The 19,021-nt window shown below is 35.7% G+C and overlaps 1 protein-coding gene across 3 annotated transcripts in view; it reads right to left on the reverse strand.

The window, feature by feature from the left end:
• XPOT (exportin for tRNA) overlaps positions 1 to 19,021 on the reverse strand; it is a 28,959-nt gene that overhangs the window by 2,748 nt on the left and 7,190 nt on the right. For all 3 annotated transcript variants that reach the window (XM_027721185.2, XM_027721184.2, XM_027721186.2), the window contains 19 exons: positions 18,763 to 18,819; positions 17,155 to 17,224; positions 15,759 to 15,977; positions 14,999 to 15,183; positions 14,487 to 14,655; positions 12,956 to 13,192; positions 12,616 to 12,654; positions 9,586 to 9,648; positions 8,486 to 8,610; positions 7,471 to 7,615; positions 7,202 to 7,321; positions 6,936 to 7,030; positions 6,099 to 6,168; positions 5,562 to 5,800; positions 4,777 to 5,062; positions 2,791 to 2,980; positions 1,542 to 1,658; positions 1,341 to 1,456; positions 813 to 860 (listed from right to left, as the gene is read on the reverse strand). In XM_027721185.2, coding sequence (XP_027576986.1) covers positions 813 to 860; positions 1,341 to 1,456; positions 1,542 to 1,658; positions 2,791 to 2,980; positions 4,777 to 5,062; positions 5,562 to 5,800; positions 6,099 to 6,168; positions 6,936 to 7,030; positions 7,202 to 7,321; positions 7,471 to 7,615; positions 8,486 to 8,610; positions 9,586 to 9,648; positions 12,616 to 12,654; positions 12,956 to 13,192; positions 14,487 to 14,655; positions 14,999 to 15,183; positions 15,759 to 15,977; positions 17,155 to 17,224; positions 18,763 to 18,819 — 2,590 coding nt within the window. The remainder of the gene's footprint in view (positions 1 to 812; positions 861 to 1,340; positions 1,457 to 1,541; positions 1,659 to 2,790; positions 2,981 to 4,776; positions 5,063 to 5,561; positions 5,801 to 6,098; positions 6,169 to 6,935; positions 7,031 to 7,201; positions 7,322 to 7,470; positions 7,616 to 8,485; positions 8,611 to 9,585; positions 9,649 to 12,615; positions 12,655 to 12,955; positions 13,193 to 14,486; positions 14,656 to 14,998; positions 15,184 to 15,758; positions 15,978 to 17,154; positions 17,225 to 18,762; positions 18,820 to 19,021) is intronic.

Genomic DNA, 19,021 nt, shown 5'->3' on the forward strand with positions numbered 1-19,021 from the left:
AGCCACCCGCAGAGGGAGGGAGAGGTGGGAGTGAGCGAGCAGGACATGGTTTCGAGTGTTGCAGTGGGAATTAGGGAACAGTATTCCTAAGCCACAGCAGTGTAAAAAGAAACTGTATTCATAATAACAAGTTATTTCCTTTACCAAAGCTTGATTTCCTATGGATTTCTCTCTTCATTGCATTTCGGTAAAAAATGAACAAACTCAGAAGGTCTCTTCAATTAAAACACAATTCCTTTTCTGCCAGTTTGTAACTTCTTACAACTTTTGTGTAGTTGTGACTTTAACTTGCATTTGACAGAAAAGTTAGCCTGTAAGTTAAATGATGTAGCGAGAAACTAACATGAACATAGAAAGGGTTTCATTTCCCATTAAAAATGGGAATACACTACACTGTTTTAAGCATTAGACAATGCAAAATTTATTTTTTCCATGTTTTTCAATCTAGTCTCCTACACATCAAAATACACACTTATTTTTCACACAGAAGTGCTCTACAGTACATCACTAATGATCTTTTATGTCAGTTTAATTACTACACTGAAAAGTGAAAGAATGCCAATTGATCAATTAAACATAGTACCAACCAAGTGAGCAGATTTTTCTTCTTGATGAAGAGTCAATATTTTGCAGTAATTTATCAAGAGGTGGAAGTACTGGATCCTGTATCCCTGCGCAGCATTATGGTCATCTTGTTATTTTATATAACAGTACAGCAGGAATTCAGCATAGTAAGTAACTTTTAGAAACTGATAAAAGCACTAGAAAGAAACCTGCAACAGTTATTCCCTATAAAGTATGATGAAGCTTACCCTTTTGAGATGAATTGTTTTTAACGTCACTGCACACTCTGATAAAGCCTGAAATGTAATATATAACATTAGACTGTTGCATTGGTCTATCGGTTAAGTATTCAAAGCTAAAGAACTTAATAAGGACCAAAACAAGGGCTAATTCATGCTATTATTCCCTCATTTACCTGTCACATAATTCAGAGTCTTGACCTTCCAGGTTTTGTTCCACTCTAATCAGAAAAATTTCTGCACAGCTGAATCCAAAATGAACTAAAGAACAGTCAACTGTGTATGTTCGCTTTCACTGAACATACAGGTCAACGTTAAATACTCAGATCTGCAACTGATTTCGAATGTAGGGAAACTACAGAATACACTACTACGATATTCAATAATTAATCATTCAGGTATCCACAGTTAAAAAAAAACCCAAGGGGTGAGATGACAATCTTTAATACCACATGGCCATTGTAGGTTTCTTAGCTTGAATCTGCCCCATAAGAATGAATGCAAAAAAAAAAAAAAAAAAAAGTCCATAATACACACCAGTACTGTCTGGGCATCTGCTAAGTCAAATGTTTGCTTCAAAGGTGCTAAGAAACATGCAGGAACAATGTGCTTGTAGACAAAGTCTGCAAAACCTACTGGTCCATCTTTACCTCCTGAAAAGAAAAATAACATTCCAAGTTCTATTATTGCTTCGCAGATAATAGCAACTGCAAAGGAATTCTGGAAAGGCAGTCTTACCCCAAAGCTCCACCAACTTAGAAAGAATAATAAAACAAGTCTTCTGTGCAATAGGATCTGGGTAATCCACTGCTCCTTGAATGACAGTGAACATCACACGCTCCACATTCTCTGCACCTTAAACACATTAAAATGAGCTTGTCATTTCAACTTGCAGCCTAAAATGTTTTGATACTGTTACACTATTTTATATAAATACTGACCTGGAAGACATGCTTCAACTTCAAAATAGCTCTTTTTTGCACAAATCTCAAATATTTTTGGGAAGTTTCCCCTACGATGCAAGACAACTCTTATTTAGGTTATAATTTTTTTTTACGTTTGGAGATTTAAATTGTTCTTCTGGCCTTTAATACACACAAAGGTGAGAAGGGTACTTTGACCTGCTTACAAACACAAATTTTCTCCTCTTTACCTAAACCTGGTAGACTTAATTAAAACTCAGTGGCACTGAAGCAGTTAGCCTATCTTGCAACATATGGCAAGATATTTTTTACACATTTAAAATTTCTGTGCTGCATCTATGCTTATTTGTTTGATTCCTTTAAAAATTTCTTGGCACATTGCAACTACCAAGAGACTCTTTCAAGAAAGCTTTCCTTTCCCACTGGTATTACCACCATTTGGTAAGTGGAAGGAACTCTGAGCTCCAACCAGCTGAGTCACTTTAAAGAATCAGGCAACTAGATATCTGACTCGAAATTCCTGCCATGAAAAGAAGTAACCTCCATCTGGCCACTAAGGGTGAGGAAAACCTGGTAACTACATATATAGTAAGTCACACGATGCCTCCACCATCACAGATAACAAGATCAGGTGGTAGTGATAAAAATTTGCAAAAGTTACTGATGTGCCTCTCCTTCAGAAAATGAACACAATGAATACTGGCAGCTGTGAGTGGTCTTGCCCAACAGTCTGAACACTGTTGGACGTATGATCTCTGATTCACCAGACAAATACAATGATACATGAGGATGGATACACCATTCTTGTCGTTACAGACACAGTGATCACATTAAGCTGAAAAGATCAATAAGGAGAATATGCCTATTACAGATGGATTTCACAAACCCAAATTCCTGTACAACAGGTAATTCGAATCAGGCAAATTGAATACTGTATATACATGAATCCATTCTACCTTACCATAATTAATGGTACTTGACAGGAACTAGGCTAATGATTTTAGTAGATAAAACCTAGCCGAGATTAACCATAGTATTATCTTTTGAGCAACTGAACTCATTACCTTGATTAGCTATGACTTCACTCATTCCACTACCAGTTACTGTCTGCAAAAAAGCAAAGTAACTCCTCCGTAACATTTGTTTTTCTAAAGCAGCAGACTGGTCATTTTCTTCTGCTGGAAGGAGCAACACCTCAAAAATAGCATGAAGTAGTGGCATAAACATCTGTTGCAGAAAAGGTGAAACCTGTGTCTGTGGAGATCAGAAGAGGGTGTCAACTCAAACAGTTAGAGAAATCAAACATTTAGAAGTTAAAACTTACGGGCTTGTTACAATTCTGAGCTTGGATTCACTTTTAATATTAGTAATATCATGTACCAACTACTTAAAGCAAGCCACATCAGGGTCATCATGAACATTCCTGGATCTTGACTTACACACCAACTACTTCAAGCTTTTGAACAAAAAAATCTAGCCCTGCCTAGTCTCATTCTAAGTAGGAACAGAAGCTTTTTCAGGATTTTTCATCCTTCTGTTCAGACAGACCATTTCAAATTTCCTGAAATACCATCCCTAAGATGCTGAGGCCATCTTTTGTAGAATTTTTCTTTAAGGATTACTGAAGAAGCACAAACGCTTCTGACATTACAGAATAAACTTGTCACTTACAAGCAAGTGAGAAATATATGGAAGGGCACTAAATTAATTGAACACATATGAATTGAAAAACTGAAGGTGTGTGTTATTCAGTCATGCCTTATAATTCTATAAAGAGGCAACTCAGATGTTTATTTCCTAATGCTTAAGCAAGATTTTATCTTTAATCTTCTCTTTATTATACCTTGAAAGTATTCAAGACTATAAGAAGATGGAATCTTTGCTTTACCATGTTATAATAATAATAGCAGTGTATAATACAAAGTTAAATATTTCACACAAACATGGTATTTGTCCAGTCTTGCTCCTGTGATTTTTTTTCTTTTACTTTCCTCACCTTTCACTGACTATTTTTAATTATCTACTGTTATCTTGGATTGCTTTTAGCACAGCTTGCTAAAAGGACTAAAGTAGTAAGAGTCTTCCTCCCTAATCTCTTAAATACTCGATTTTTCAAAATTCCCTCTCTGCTCTGAAAATGGGATACTCCAAACAGCAGTCTGTCCACATGCTAGATTCACACACGTATATTATAGCTCTGTTCCACTGCTCACAAAATGCGCCCCTCTCTTCACTTGCAGTAATTTTAATTTTGCATTCTGCTGGAAAATTTATTTAAGTCTTTTTAGAGGGCTTCTTAACCTTCTCATACAGCCATGAATTTCCCATACCATTCATAACAGTGTGATATTCCTATGGCAGCTCCAGGGAATTAACAGAGGTAACAGGTTAGTAACTTCATCTATTTCACTGACTTAACATTTGAATTGTTTGAAACTAGGAAGCTCTCAAAGATTACACTTTAAGAGCTTTTGCCAGATTATTAGTTGACAGTCCTACTCCTGTTTATTACATATCTCATGTGTGCCATTTCCAAACCTCCATATTTGTCCATGTATTTTTAATTGCAATGCATTAAGCCTCGGTGTACATTTTATGCGACACCACTAGATAGAGATCTCATAAATCATTATTCCTCCCTATACCTGCATCTGATATTTCTGTATCTCTGTCTTCTGGAAATCTCATTATAAGAAATGAGAAAACTCACTTCAGAGCTTGCATAGTTTGTAACATTAGCTTAACACTTCAGGGAGGGCATGAAGCTAATTGTGTCAATCAAAAAAAAAATCTGCAAGTACTACTTTAAAATATTAAACTCAAAAATTAACACACTATAAATATAATCAAAGAAAAAACACTCATTCAATCACTGTGAATCCAGCAATGAAGGACCGTGATGGAAGACAATGTTTCCCAGTAGCAGCCTGAAAAATATACTGATTTATAAATTCTTAGGTAAGGTTCTAACAGATACCTGTTTTTCTGTAATGAGAAAAGAGAAGATATCAGCAACACTTTGACCCTGAAAAGCTTAAGCAATATCATACCTTAAACTTAGCTGTTATTTGGTTTATAAGAGGAATGAATTCTTGAAGATCTTTTGCTTCACAATCTTTAAGCATGTGTTCAGAGGCAGAAGGAATGAATGGAAGAACTTCTTCCTCTAGGCAAATAATCATGCGGTGAAGGAAAGTGCGGACACCGCTTCTCAGAACTTCCTTTTGTAACGGACAACTGAGAGCTGGCAGAAATGTTTGTAGACAGTCCAGATAAACTTCTGAGCATCCACATTGCTTTACAGTTTGCTTATTGCTGAAAGCCTTGCTGGTTCGACTGTAAAAGCAGTACATCAAGTTTTATATAAGCTCACATTCCAATATAATGAAGAAGCAGTAACACTGAGAACAACAAATGCTTTAAAACCCATGCACTAAACTAGAATTTTCCATTTCATGAAATGAGAGCCAAACAGTGGAAGTAATGAACAGAATTATTTGATATGAAGTAGAATTGCTTTGGCAGTTTTTGAGAATTAAATTCTAACAATTTACAAACAACATATGATTAGAATAGCTCCATACAATTCTTTGAGCAGCAGAATAGATGCTGATTCATTATAAACTTGCTCAATATTCTCTGTATCTACATCCATAGCAGCCTTTTCTAAAGGACTTAACTCATTTTCTGGGCTGCCATAAAGTCTACAACCACTGATGATTTTCTAGGTCAATGAAGGATAGGTAGAAAACTCAGCTCCTCCTCCCAATAAATCCTTTGTATTTTCCTTTTACTCAAACCAGAAATGTACACAGAATCACTGTGTTGTACCTACCTAGCAAACCCAACAGCATGATTGAGGCAGTCAGCCAGTGCCATCTGTCTGTCCTCATCTTGTGCCATCATCAGTTTTTCTAACAATACTTTGAACTTCTCCATCAGCGGAGTCAACAAATTTCTCATTAGAACCTGTTTTCGTTCTGCAGAGTATTCGCTGTTAACTATTAACACTCCAGCTGTTTCATAAATGAAAAGTTGATCATCACTGCTTAACAGTGCCTGGTAACCATTTTCCTAAAATTGAAGATAACAAGTGTAATTCACTAAGCGTTCTTTATCAAGGCTGTCTTCTCAAAGTTTATAGCCTTCTATATATACCCATCTCTATCCTATGCTCCCAGAAACCCACATAAGCAAGATTATTAAAATTGAGTACAAAAGGTACATGCAAGCGATCTCGGACCAAAAAAATCAGGATTACTATTTGTGTTTAAATGTTTGCGTGCTAAGCTTACAATTCAGCAAGTACTCAGACACACAGATGAGTAAGTGCAAGCCTTATTCATTACTAAAATCTGCTGCAAATACTCACAGGAGGAGACAGTTCCATCAGGTCTTGTATTCTATTCAGAACATCTTCAATAAAGGGATTCATTTGCTTACTGAAGTAAAACAGAAAGTACATAACACTATTTAGAAGCACGTGCATTTTTACAAGTTTCTTGATATTTTATTTAAGCTGTAAAGCTAGACGCTAAACTACCTTCTCAATGTAGAAATCCCCGTTAACTATCAAAGCCCTGCTGCAGAAAAATCTGGCTTACGGATATGGTGCTAGTGGTAGGCCAAATAGATACATGGCATAGTAGGAAATAAACATTTCTTTCTTTCCCTCATTTTTTCAAAAACATGGATCATCTAGCAAAATAGTTTCAATAACAGCTGAAAAATAGGATCATGCTGGAATTTGAGCCATTTCTGAGTTTCTTCTACCTCTACATTAAATACAAGCCTATGAAATAAGACCAACGAGACAGGACTGTTCAAAGGGTTCTAATACAATGAGTAAACTTCATCAGCATAAATACCATAAATACTCAAAATTTGGTTAGGGATAGGGAAGAGTTACTTCTTATGAATCTCCAGTTCCACTCACACTCAGCTCTGCTCACTGAGGAAAAGCAGAACAGATGTACATTGTTGATCAGCTTTGACATCTAATCAAAATAAACTAAGCATATGTATTTCCACTTCTGTTACAAATTTTTCCACTGCTACCTTAGCATTATACAACAGGACAACCCTGCTAGAGCACTGTTTATTACATCACTGCAGTCCACTTGAAGCCCAGCCTGTTTCAATGACAACTGTGACTTACAGAAGGGCTGTGTATGGTAAATTCAGTGCCATTTGGATGCATTTTACTCACTTAAGAGACTTGACAAATCTGGAAAAGAGGTAAGCTGTTCGACTTCGTACTTTGGGACTTGTATGGCGAAGACCACGGTGATCTAAAAATGCCATCTGCAATCAAGAAAAGCATCTCAGAATCCCTACACAAAGCCGGGGGAATCTAATCCAACAGTTTAAGAAATCCAGCTTCTTTAGTGACCTTCAGAAAATAGGAAAATTTCCTAAGTCTAAAGAACTTCCCTAGTCTTACCTAGTAAAAAATGTCAATGAGGTGAAACTTACCAGAACAGTTGGAATGTGCTGAGGTTCAACAGCAAAGAATTTTTCATATCTAACCACTGTTTCAAAGAATTCCAGGGTCACAGATGTATGCTGATAGGCACTAACACCAGAAGTCACCAGCTACAAATACAAATAAAAGCATTAGCATTTTAGCTGTTTATAAAACTAACTGCAATGTAAGTGACATGCTGGTAATTACCGTGAGCCATTTAAACTGAAATGTTCCAGTCTTTACTGCCATTTTTAAATAGCTCTCAACACATACTTACTGTTCTCATCATGTCTTGTAAAGCTGTAGCTTTAGTAACATCACCAGAGAAGTGAGCACCATGAGATACAGGAAGAGCTTCAGCCAACATATACAGCAGCCTTATTGCTACTTCTACTTCCATAAATCGCGTAGTCTGCCAGTTCCTAGAGAAAGAATATGAACATGTTAGTCTGTAGTACCCTATGAAATAATCACAGTTCTTTTCTTTTTATGCTGTGCATTTGTGGAAGGCTCAAAAGAACATATTTAACTACGAAAAACACCGGTAAGGCCCAGGCAGTATTTCAGGATGCTTCTGAAAGACTTTATCCACTAACAAACCACCTCTTCATCAGAGCACTACCAATTTTCTTTTACCAGTTTCAACTTGAAAGCTACAGATTTCCTGAAGTGCTTACTTCAGTACAAAACCACCTACTATGATGTGTGGACAAGTCATTCGGCCTCACACAAACAGAGGCTTACTAAAGAACAAGGTACAATTGTTTATACACAATACTGGATTTCTATTTGTATACACATAATTGTCCTCACAGTCAGGCAATTAGTAATCATATTTCTTTACTTACATGCAGTTTCCACTATTGGATCTATTGTTTGTTTGTTTTTTAACAAAAATACTTCACTTACATTTTTTAACCCTATCCAACACTTGTTTTTCTGGTAAAAGTGATGCATAATATTTACACCTCAAGGAAACTCTTATGAGATGTGGCAAAGTGAACACCTGTCCAAATGGCTGTTGCTGTGTAGGTAAGTGACAAAGATCAAGAACACCTCTAGGAAAGAAGCACTATCATTTAAGGTTACAAAAAGAAAGCTTTTTCTTTCTAAAGAGTTGAGTAAAAGATTATACAAAGTCACATTTATCGTTAAGTTGTAACGAGCTCATTCTATCAATTGGTTTCATATTGCTGCATCACACTTAAATTCATTACTAACTATGACAGTTTACAAAAGGCAAAAAACTCCCAAAGGGCATCGTGCAAAACAAGTCAAAAACCCCAACTTACTGAAGTGTAGTGTTAAAAACTCTGCGGACAGACGCCAACAGTAATTCTGGTGAAACCTGGGCAAGTCTGTCCAGCAACAATTTTAATTGTTTTCTGTACTCCACAAACATTGCTTCATCTTCACCCTACAAAACATTCACATCAGTAAAGTCCATATTTTCACGTTTAAATTCATCCACAACCATTTTAGACAATTACACCTAAACCAAAAAACATATATATATATATATATACAAAACCAGTCTAGCATGCTCAGCGAATTCAATAATGCTCACCCTATACTCTTGCAACATAACAGCAGGCTCCTTTTGTGGCTAGTTGTAATATGTTGAGATACATTGCATTTAGTCCAGAAGCATATTAAAAAGGCTTTCCAAACTGAAAACTGGCCAAAAGTACAAGAAAGAAAATGCTCTTGGCAAAGTCTTATTGACCCAATTCTTGAAAATTGACTCACTCCCCAAAAACGTTTTTTCTCAGCATCTGTCTTAATTTTAAAATTGGACCTCATAGCAACATTTATGATGGACTGCATACAGTTTAGGTTAACCTTTTTAAGACTACAACTCTCCAAACAGCCTGGAGCAAAAGTAAGTCTGTCTAACAAACTCAATCATTACTGTTGGCTTATAGAGATGTAGGCATGAAAGGAGAACTCACTCCACCTTTATCTTGTTTTTGCAGAGGTTTGACCATCTCTAGTAGCTCAAGCAGCATCTCTTAAAGAGTTTCATTACACAACATTTCTCAAGTCTTTTTGCAAGATAGAAGTGATGTGCAGAAACACACCAATTTGCACTGAACAAGCCACCTTAACAGCCATGTTTAGGTATCAGCACAGCTGTGTTTGTCTAGGAATACCTTTGCACAAACACAGCCAGAAACACTCTTAACTGAACTGGTTTGGATATTCCTTTACTATGTTGTTTTGTCCTATGCAGACATATCCAGAAGTTAAAAAAGCTTTCCATGTAAGAAAAAAAAAAAAAAAAATCAGGCTACTGACCTTTGCTTTCCACTTTTAAATCTCTAGTTTAAGAAAAACATGGATTTTAAAAGTGTGAGCAAGTTTAAGTACATATAATTAAATGGCATAATACCTCATTTTCAAAATTATATTCTTCATCATATGTCAACTTCTTCATTACAGCCAACATGATTGCCTACGATAAAAACACAACTGTAAGCATAGAAGCAGACAAGTTATAAGAATCAACAGTTAAAATTACTACAGTAAAGAAAATATGAAAGCAAGCATTATGTGTTTACATATACTTTTAATCCCATTTGAACTATTATTTTCAGAGGTTTAGCAGAAGTTAACGGTCCAAATCAAAACAGATGGATTATATCCAAACAATACACAGATGCTATTCCAGATACACAGCATAGATGACTTGGAGCTCTCAGTCTCTGACAGTACTATCTGGCCTTATTCCCAGCTTGTGATCTGTGTTCAGTTCACACTGAAAACAATCAAGATGACAGAACTAGGCAGAGGAAGCTAAACAGTTGTCCAAGATACTATTTTAAAGGGACAGGTCAGCTCAGCGGTAACATCAACTTCTCTAATAGCTCATAGTCATTGGGATGGGTGAGTAACATCAATCTCTACTCACTGTTTCAATACTGCTTCAAGAAACAGTGCACTATACTCTAGTAGCTATAACTACTATCTGTAGCACATAGTCAATACTATTGATTGAAGTATTTTAGTCTAATCATTATCATCATCATAATCAATAAAATAGAATAAATCATTTATATATTTGGTTTGCCACCCTTAATCCTGCAGGACAAAGTAGCACAAAGATTCAATTATACCTATACAATCTTTTATACATGAACATAGACTAAATCTGGGACTAGGACTGGATCCAACCACATCTAGACTCCTCTCTGAGAAGGAGTCTAGAAAGCAAGGGTGTCCTTTCTGCACCTCATGACTCAACAGGAGGGTCTCTCTAATAAACCTTGTCCACAGCTGATGCACAATTCCACCTAAGTAGGGACTGTTGGTATCTCTTAAAGCAGCAATAAAGGCCTACTTAAGTCTGAAACTCTAAATATGTCACTTTGATATTACTCAACATTTACTAGTTCAGGTTTTCATAACTCTGATTTAATGTTTAAAATACATAGAGTATTTAATTCCATTCATACTTGACAGAATGGACAGAAATTGGACTAACACACACAGTGAGCTAAAAAAAGTATGTAAAAATCTACTGTATTTTAATTCTGGGGAACCTACAAAAACTTGTATTAAGTCTAAAATGTGCCAAATGGACAGAAACCTATTCTGAATTCCTCTGAGTCAGAGGAAGACCATTTTTATATCTATGGCAACAATAAAGTGTTAGAAGTCATGAGAATATGAAGTAGCAACAAGTAATAGGGCAGGACGTATCCATATACCTATTACAAGGAATGAGTTCACTGAATGTTGGAGAATACTCAGTAGAATTTTAACAGATATTTAATCATTACAGAACGCCTCATGCTTATACCTACTACCAGGTGAAAACACAAACTTGTGTCGTTTTTTCTTCATATTGGTTAAATTTAATAGCCAACAGCTGATCATATCAGCAAGACCTTGATTAGCATTTTGTAATTTTCTTTCAATATGGATGGTTTCAGAATGTAGATAGCCAAGAATTTCAGATAAATAATAAAGGAACAAAGCACATAAAACCCCCCAAGAAAACCAAACAAAAACATCAAACCACCAAAAAACCCTCACAAACAAAAACCCAACAACAAGCAACACAAAAACCTTTTGACAAATGAACAATCATTTTTCATTTTAACTGCAAAACCTGAAATTCCCTAACACTAAAATGGACCAATGAATTAAACTTTGGTTTCTGAGGTGAAATTTAGTGATATTGCAGAAATAGATACTTTGACACCAAGTGTCAGCATCACCTGTGAGAAGTCTCTGCTTCTGTGTAAGAAGTGATATTAAAGAATTGAAATAACTGCAAAACATTAATGCAATATGCTTGTAGCCAAAGATATTTAGAAGGACCTGTCATTCTAAGAATTAGAAATGTGATTCTGCTGTTGAGAAAAAACTTTGGAACTTTAAAGGCAAAATAAACAAGACCCCTCCCGTTTTCCTGTTCAAATAACAAACAAGTTAAAAGGGAGAACTTAGGTGCAAAACTTTAAAGGAATGCTGCTAAGCCCACAATTTAAAGCTTAAGACACACAACAATAAGTTTTAGATTATTTCCCATTAATTTCTTATTATGAGGTGAATGGAAGAAAAAAACATTGGTACAACTGCTTCTCAGTTTAACACAAATCCTCACAAAGTGCTCAGTAAAATTAAGAAATAATTGCAACATGAGGCTCTTCAGTATGAAAGCAGTTTTAGCAAACTTATTTCAGTAACAAAAATAAAGAGATTCAGTGATAGTATCAAAGTTCACCTTAGACAGATATATAATTCAGTTTTCTTTGTAAAGGAAAAGAAATCACACCTGTCAGCTGTATCAACTTACAAAATACCTGCAGCAATCTAACCAGTTCAACATCCAAATTAGGACATCTACATAGATGTCCTACAGAGAAATTAAAAGGACTGGGCTGAAGAATTCAAATAAAAGTTTACTACTTCCAAAATGGGACAGAAACCTTACTTATTAAACTTTATGCTTTATATATAAACTGAAGTTTATCTCAACTTAAGCATATAAACTTGATATGAATGTACATTTAACATAATGTTTAATATATAGCTGCTTATAATTACAACTGTTATAGCTGAACTGCTGCTTCTTTCATAAGTTTAACTTATGTTATCATGGAGTTCTTTTTATGACAACCCTTCCTAGACTTCTTCCAATCCTTTGGAATTATTTGTAAAAATACAAAACTTCAAGAAAACATTATACATCTTTATACACAATTCAATATAGGTTTACTATTTAAGAAACAACTGTAGTTACTTAGCAGAAGATGGAACACACTGACCTTACTTTTAAGTCTTCCCTTTTGATTACTGTCACACACATATTTCAAGGCATTTATAGGAAACATGACTTGTTTCAGCAAAATGAAACATTCTGATTCAATGTGTTCTTGAAGAATAGAATTTGTAGTAAAAAGAAAATACTTACCTCTACATTAGCTTTCTGTTGGTCTGAAAGTGCAGAAAGCTGTAAAATAAAATTTAAGTGTTATTTTTTTTTATACTAACTTCTTTATTACTAATGGGAAAAGACAGTCTTGGTTTTTAACAGTCATATGATTTGCAAGCCTTCTTTCCACTTAGCACAAGATTTAACTAAACTCCTTCAGATCTCTAAACACTACAGAAATAGCACAACCACAGGCATTAAAGATACTGAATGCTGTTAGTAAAAACCTATTTTGCAAGTCAGTTTGCACATAGTATGAGATCTATATATTCACAAAAATATCAAATGAAATCATATGTTAAACTGAAGTCAGACATACTTGTTTCAGGATGTGAAGGTAATCATAACAAAAGCCAATGATGTTAGAGGAGATGTCATCATCTTCGTGAATTAGCAGTTGCAACATAAGGGCCACTTTTGCTTCAATAGCTTGTAGAGTGTCTTGAGCACTCTTCATATCACCATTTTTTATCAGTTTAGTCCAACTAGCTATTAATGCTTGCCCCATCCCATTGACCAGCTTAGAAAATCTGGCCAGAAAATCCACATCATCTTCCTGCAAGGAAAGACACCCAATTAAAAGTACTCTCAGAGCTTAAGTTTAAATGGCACGAGCTCACAGATTGTACTACACATCTAATATGTAGAAGTAAAACCAACATTTGTCTCCTAGACAGAAAGTACAATTGCCTGGTTCCTTTTCCCCTGGGAATGGAAAGAGAAAAAAATTAAAGCAATGTCAGATTTGGCTGTCCTCCATTACACAACAGTAGCTTGCTTCATCTCTTCAGATTAGTTTTTTCTCTTTTTACTTTAGAGAAAGAAGCATGTTCAAATTAAAAGCAGCAGTACATACCTACCCTAAATTTTAGGCTGTATAAGAGGAAAATCTTTTTATGGGAATACTTCAAAGAATTAACAGCTGTAGCTCACTTAAGAAATACTGATAACAAGTAACTTTCAGTACTGCCTGTAAGAGTGGGTTAATATTAAATATTTACGGTTTGCTTTTGCTGAAATACATTGATCAGAATTGAGAAATAATCCCAGACCAGTCACCCCAACAGATGATTTGCTCCCTGCCATAACTGTGCAAAAGCTAAATAATGAACAAGTCTACCTCAGAAAGACTGAGGTAAAAGTTTTTAGAGGAACATCTTCTGAATTCGTGAATGCACATGTTCTGCGTTTTAGTAGGAATACAAATTTGACAAAGGCTTAAAAATTAAGAGATAACTGCCTTGCAATCTAAGGACTACAGCTTCATAAGAACTGGTTGCTCTTTCTCCACAGCAGGTAGAAAACAGCTGTTCCTTAAACACTGCAACTGCCAGGGAATATCTGTTTAGTTAGTAGGTATACTTTTCCAGCTTATCTATAAGCATTTCAAGCCTGACACTTGATGGTACAGACATGCAAACCAGCATACATGTCCTTAAGAAAGCTCTTTCCCCTACCTAATTATGCATAGCTGATCTAATGTCTCGCCCTAAAAAATTCTACCTTGGCTACAAGACCTATTACAGAATCATTCAGAAGAGAAGATTTGAGACAAGGAAACACAGAAGCAGCATTAACAGCAAGCAAAACATGCTTTAGGAGAGGAACAGAGGAGTTATATAATACCTTGCTTCTAAAATGAAGTGCTGCGTTTAAATTAATAATTAACATTAATAACACACTGTTAGTTTAAGTATGAGAAAACTGTAAGAAACATTTAGCTTCGATGCAGAAGCATAAGTACTTCTCCCTAATCTGTGGACTGTTTTATAGTTTTCTGCACATTTGCTTATTTAAGAACTGTTGGAAACCTGTGACTTGTTCCTATTGTTAAAAATCAATACACAAACCTGATCAATACTGAAGAGGCCAGCAGACTGCAATACTTGACATAAAGATTCAACCAATTTTGTTTTATCAATTGGGTCCATTCCCTTATTTACAATTTCAAACAAACAATCACAGGCTTCTTCTCGGAGAACTTCCACAGACATGTGACCTAGCAGCATATTTATAAACCTTCAGAGAAAAAAAAAGTTTATTTTCATATGTACAAAGTAGCATTGCATAGAAGCTTTATATTGTGTTTCTTTTTATAAAATAGTTTTAAAGTCTATTGTACTGACTAAACCCAGCATTTGACACATTTTAAGGAGAACACAGCAAACTGAGTAGTGTTTAGTTTGGCCGTTATATCAGCTTGGCTTGCAAAGACAATCACTCTACTAAAATTCCCCAAACTCCAAAGATCTATATATAGAAGTCCTTCTTCCAAGATGAGTTTTGATTCTGTTTCATGGAAATACAGTCAGCACACTATCACAGTTGTTTTTGCAAACTTTTTCCATCAAAACCCCCTTACCTTTCATTGGCTATCAGGTTCAAATCTATCCAGGATACATAAGCTCCAACTACTTCAAGGCACTGGCATGTCAGCTCTGAGTTATTATATTGATAGTTTTGTAAGATTTGGTACCACGATTCCACCAAACTTGGAATGCACTGTTCCCTCATAGTATCTTTTAATAAGGTGTTCCTACGAGCCTCCTATCAATAGAGAAAGTAGATAAATCAGTGTTGTTGTGGATTAGCATCTTGTTAAATTAGTAGCAGTTCTGTATCCACTACCACACACCATTTGTCCTAGCAAGATATGTAAGTCAAATCAGAAACCCAAAGTGAATACTTTTTTATTTTCTGAGAAATAAAACAAAAATATCCTAAGTTTGGTTTTAGTTTGTTTGTTGGTTTGGGTTTTTTTACCTCAATGCCCAAACACTGAAAAAAAGGCCCTGTAGATCATTAAACGGACTTCTAATGTTAGGACTCCTTGAAACACACACTAGAAGAAATTAACATTTTAAAATTAGTCAGTCTAGTATTAAATTGGCTAACTCAGTCCATTAGTTTTTGTTTGCTAGCTTTTCAAGCAAAAAAACCTCATTAGCTGAAAAGTATGAAGTCATAAAAGGCATTAAACAACATATGGCTTTTGGATTTAAACCACCCAATGTTTCTAAGGAACAGCTGCCACAGAAAAAGACCATATCTGCAAACTTTCTGCTCTAATGAAAAAGAACTTTTTTGAAATTTAAAACAAATAATGCAAAACAATAACTTGCCTCTGATGTATGAACAACATCTCGGTCCACCAGCTCAGCATCAACAGCCATCAGGATTCTGAGGTACATATCCACACCTCGTGGATTAAGGTCAACTACTGATAGAATGTCAAAAAAAAACTTGGGCCATTTTGTGAGATACTCAGTAACAAAAAGCAATGCAAAGACTTGTGCTGCTTTGTTGCGAATAAAGGTCTTCTCAGGTTGGGGATTCAGCATCTGGTAGAAACAAGACATTTTATTCATATATTAAATTATACTATATTAGAGAAGAGTCTCATGTATCTGTTGATTTCTCTATAGTGATTAATGTACTACCTCTCTTCCCGGTTGAGACCAATAAAAAGTCTCACTTTTCCAAGGATTTTGCAGAAAATTTGGCTAAATCATCATGTAACAAGGAAAACATTCTCTCTGAGTGATACAGTCCTAAGCCCTTCATTCAGTACCAAGACATTAAGTGTACTATTCAAAGACTAAAACGTCATTTGTCAGCTTGGTGAAAGGAGTAATCAAGAACTTCCAGAAACAAGTTACAGTCCTCTTGTAGCTAGCTTGTGCCTGTATTAGATGTTAGCCTTAAGAACAGTAAAGGATGTTCCTAAATCTAAGATCATAAGGGAAAAAAATCTGTCACTACCAATCTCCACCTCTCTCCTTCCTCTTTTATAAACCCCTAAATGGAACAGTTTGCCATAAAGAGAAAAGCAACTTAATCCACTTCACAACAATCTGTTCTTTTTAAAGAGCTGTACTATATTCCATTTCCTACTATTAAGTTCTCTACACAGCAACCACGTTATTCTCCAGTGCAGAAGTGGAATGACAACTAGATAATGGCAGGTATAGAAAAAGACTTGTGTAAGCCCATTTGATGGTTCTGCTCACTCCTGGGTCGGACTGATATGACATGTTCAGCTTTGTTAAGTAATTCCACAAGAAAGAACAGTCCATCCTCTGTCACAATACTAACAGAGGGGTGATGCTGCTGATTCATAAACATCTGCTAGCATTTTAAATCGATAGGAGTTTGCTCAGGATTACTTAGAATTTGCTTAGAATTACTGTTCCTCCTCCAGGCACTCGGGAACATTAGGAATCTGTATTATAATTCTTTAAAGGGAAACTTTTAATACTCATTTCGCACACAACTGATTAAACCATAGTCATTATCTAATGCAAGAGTTTTATATTTAGTGTTAAATTCAGGCACAGACTTCTTTACAACATTTGATTTAAACAATTTTTCACAAATCTTTAACCACTGGATACCGAATATCTTCATGAATTGATCTTTAAACTCAAATAACAGATTAAACGTTTAGCCCACGCTGAATGCCTTAGGCTAGCCTACTAAAAGCCTACTCTGTAACACTGCTGTGAAGGACAGACTTACCTGTGCTTGCAGCCATGTTATGAGCGTTTCCCTAATTAGCTGCTGCTGGACTTCAGTAAGTTCAGAGTATCTGAAATAAAACATATTGAGATCAAAATACAACAGCTTCATGACAAGCGCCAAGTAAGGCAAAAACTCTCAATACGGCACATAATGCTACATATCAACATAAATGGAAAGTTCCTAGAAAATGAATTTACAAAGCATGTTAAAATTTTGAATCAAAGACAAAAATAAGAAAAAATTTATTTTTTATTTTACTGCATTTTATTTTATAAATCCATATTAATGGATTACATTTTGAGGTACTACTGCCTCCTATATTGGAGTAGGAGCTTGAAACTTTACAGGAAGGGTGCTCTATCAGCTCTAAACAGGACTTACGACCCTGACAAAAATACACATTTGACCATACGCTACGGGGAGAAGGAAGAGACATCTGTATATGCTCAAATTTGTTTACTACACGTGGAAGACTGTCAATAGTGAAAAGGAAGTCCTTCACTGATTTGACCTACAGTACATTTATTATTAGACATATGTCAAAAACCCAAGCAAACAAGTAATTCTGCTTCATTGTCATACATACATTTTGGGAAATTTTGACATTATATCCAGCCCACCTCAAATACTACCCATACAACACCTTCCTAACACGAGCGAAGCTGAGAACACTCTCTTTGCAATACAGCTAGCTATAGGTCTGTAATTCTTTAGCAGGAATGACTGCTGAATGGGACTCCACTGTTCCTGTCACAGCTAACTATTCATTAAAGAGAAGAAAAAAGCAACCCCACTGAAAATGCTCAAAGAAAATAAGCAGCAGGAAAACAAGAAAAAACATACTGCAGGGAAGCAGATGACAAGAATGGAACAAGCAGAGGAAGGTGGACAGTAAGGTAAATTAAGGTAAATAAAATCATGGAAAATTAAGTCTTTAGTATTTGCACTCAAACAGAACTGTAAAAAGCAGTTTACAAAACGCATCTTATTCCTATCTAAACCCGACCCACATGTTTGGTGTATTGCAACCAGTCACGGTGATATTCCAAGGTGCCATGATGCTCCAGTCCAGATGAAAGGAGCCCAAAGCGGAAAAAAAAAAAAATACAGTTCCATGCAATGATACTGATATTATTTCAAAGTATTTTTCCCTAAAATTACAATTCTATGAAAATACCACTCAGTGAAAAGACTATTTTCTCTTAACATCTCTGCCATGGTTATTGAATGAATAAGGCTTTGTCTGAAGTCCAGGGGTCTGTACTGAGCAAGGCTGCTGCTTGCAGGACTCTCTTTTGCAAAAATCAGTGAGAGTACAGAATAAGGCCTGAAATTCCAGAAAGGAACGGCTAAGTAAGTTTCAAGAAATCCTTTGTAACTGGGTCTGTGTTGGGCCACACACAGGTGTTAGACTAGCTAAGAGTAGCGTGTGCTGCTTAAAACGTCTCTCAGGAAAAGGTGAAGAAATACAAGAAAGTCCTCTGGACCAGATTACAGCCACCTCATCAACCATGGCAAGACAACAGCCACCACTTTATTTGCAAGCAGAATAAAAAGGGAAAATTAAATGGAAGTATATAGGTGGTATCAAGAAAGATTACTCACTTGAACTTAATTTGATGTTCCAGGACTTGAAAGCAGAAGAACTTGATGTGATCATCACTAGAAAAGAAAATTCCGTTACTGGCAACAATATGGTACACTTTCCTGGGAAGAAAAACATTCCTCAAATATAACAATAAGATTGCCCCTTTGGCAAATCAAGAATAACTGTGCACCAAAAAAAAAAAAATGTTGCTGCTGCTGTTACTTCAGAGCAAAAATGAAAAATCTTGAGCAGTTAATTTGATAGAAATGAGCAACT

This window comes from Pipra filicauda, unplaced genomic scaffold, assembly GCF_003945595.2.
Source record: "Pipra filicauda isolate LSUMZ 115617 unplaced genomic scaffold, ASM394559v2 scaffold247_size1415610_pilon, whole genome shotgun sequence".
NCBI classification, from domain to species: Eukaryota; Metazoa; Chordata; class Aves; order Passeriformes; family Pipridae; genus Pipra; species Pipra filicauda.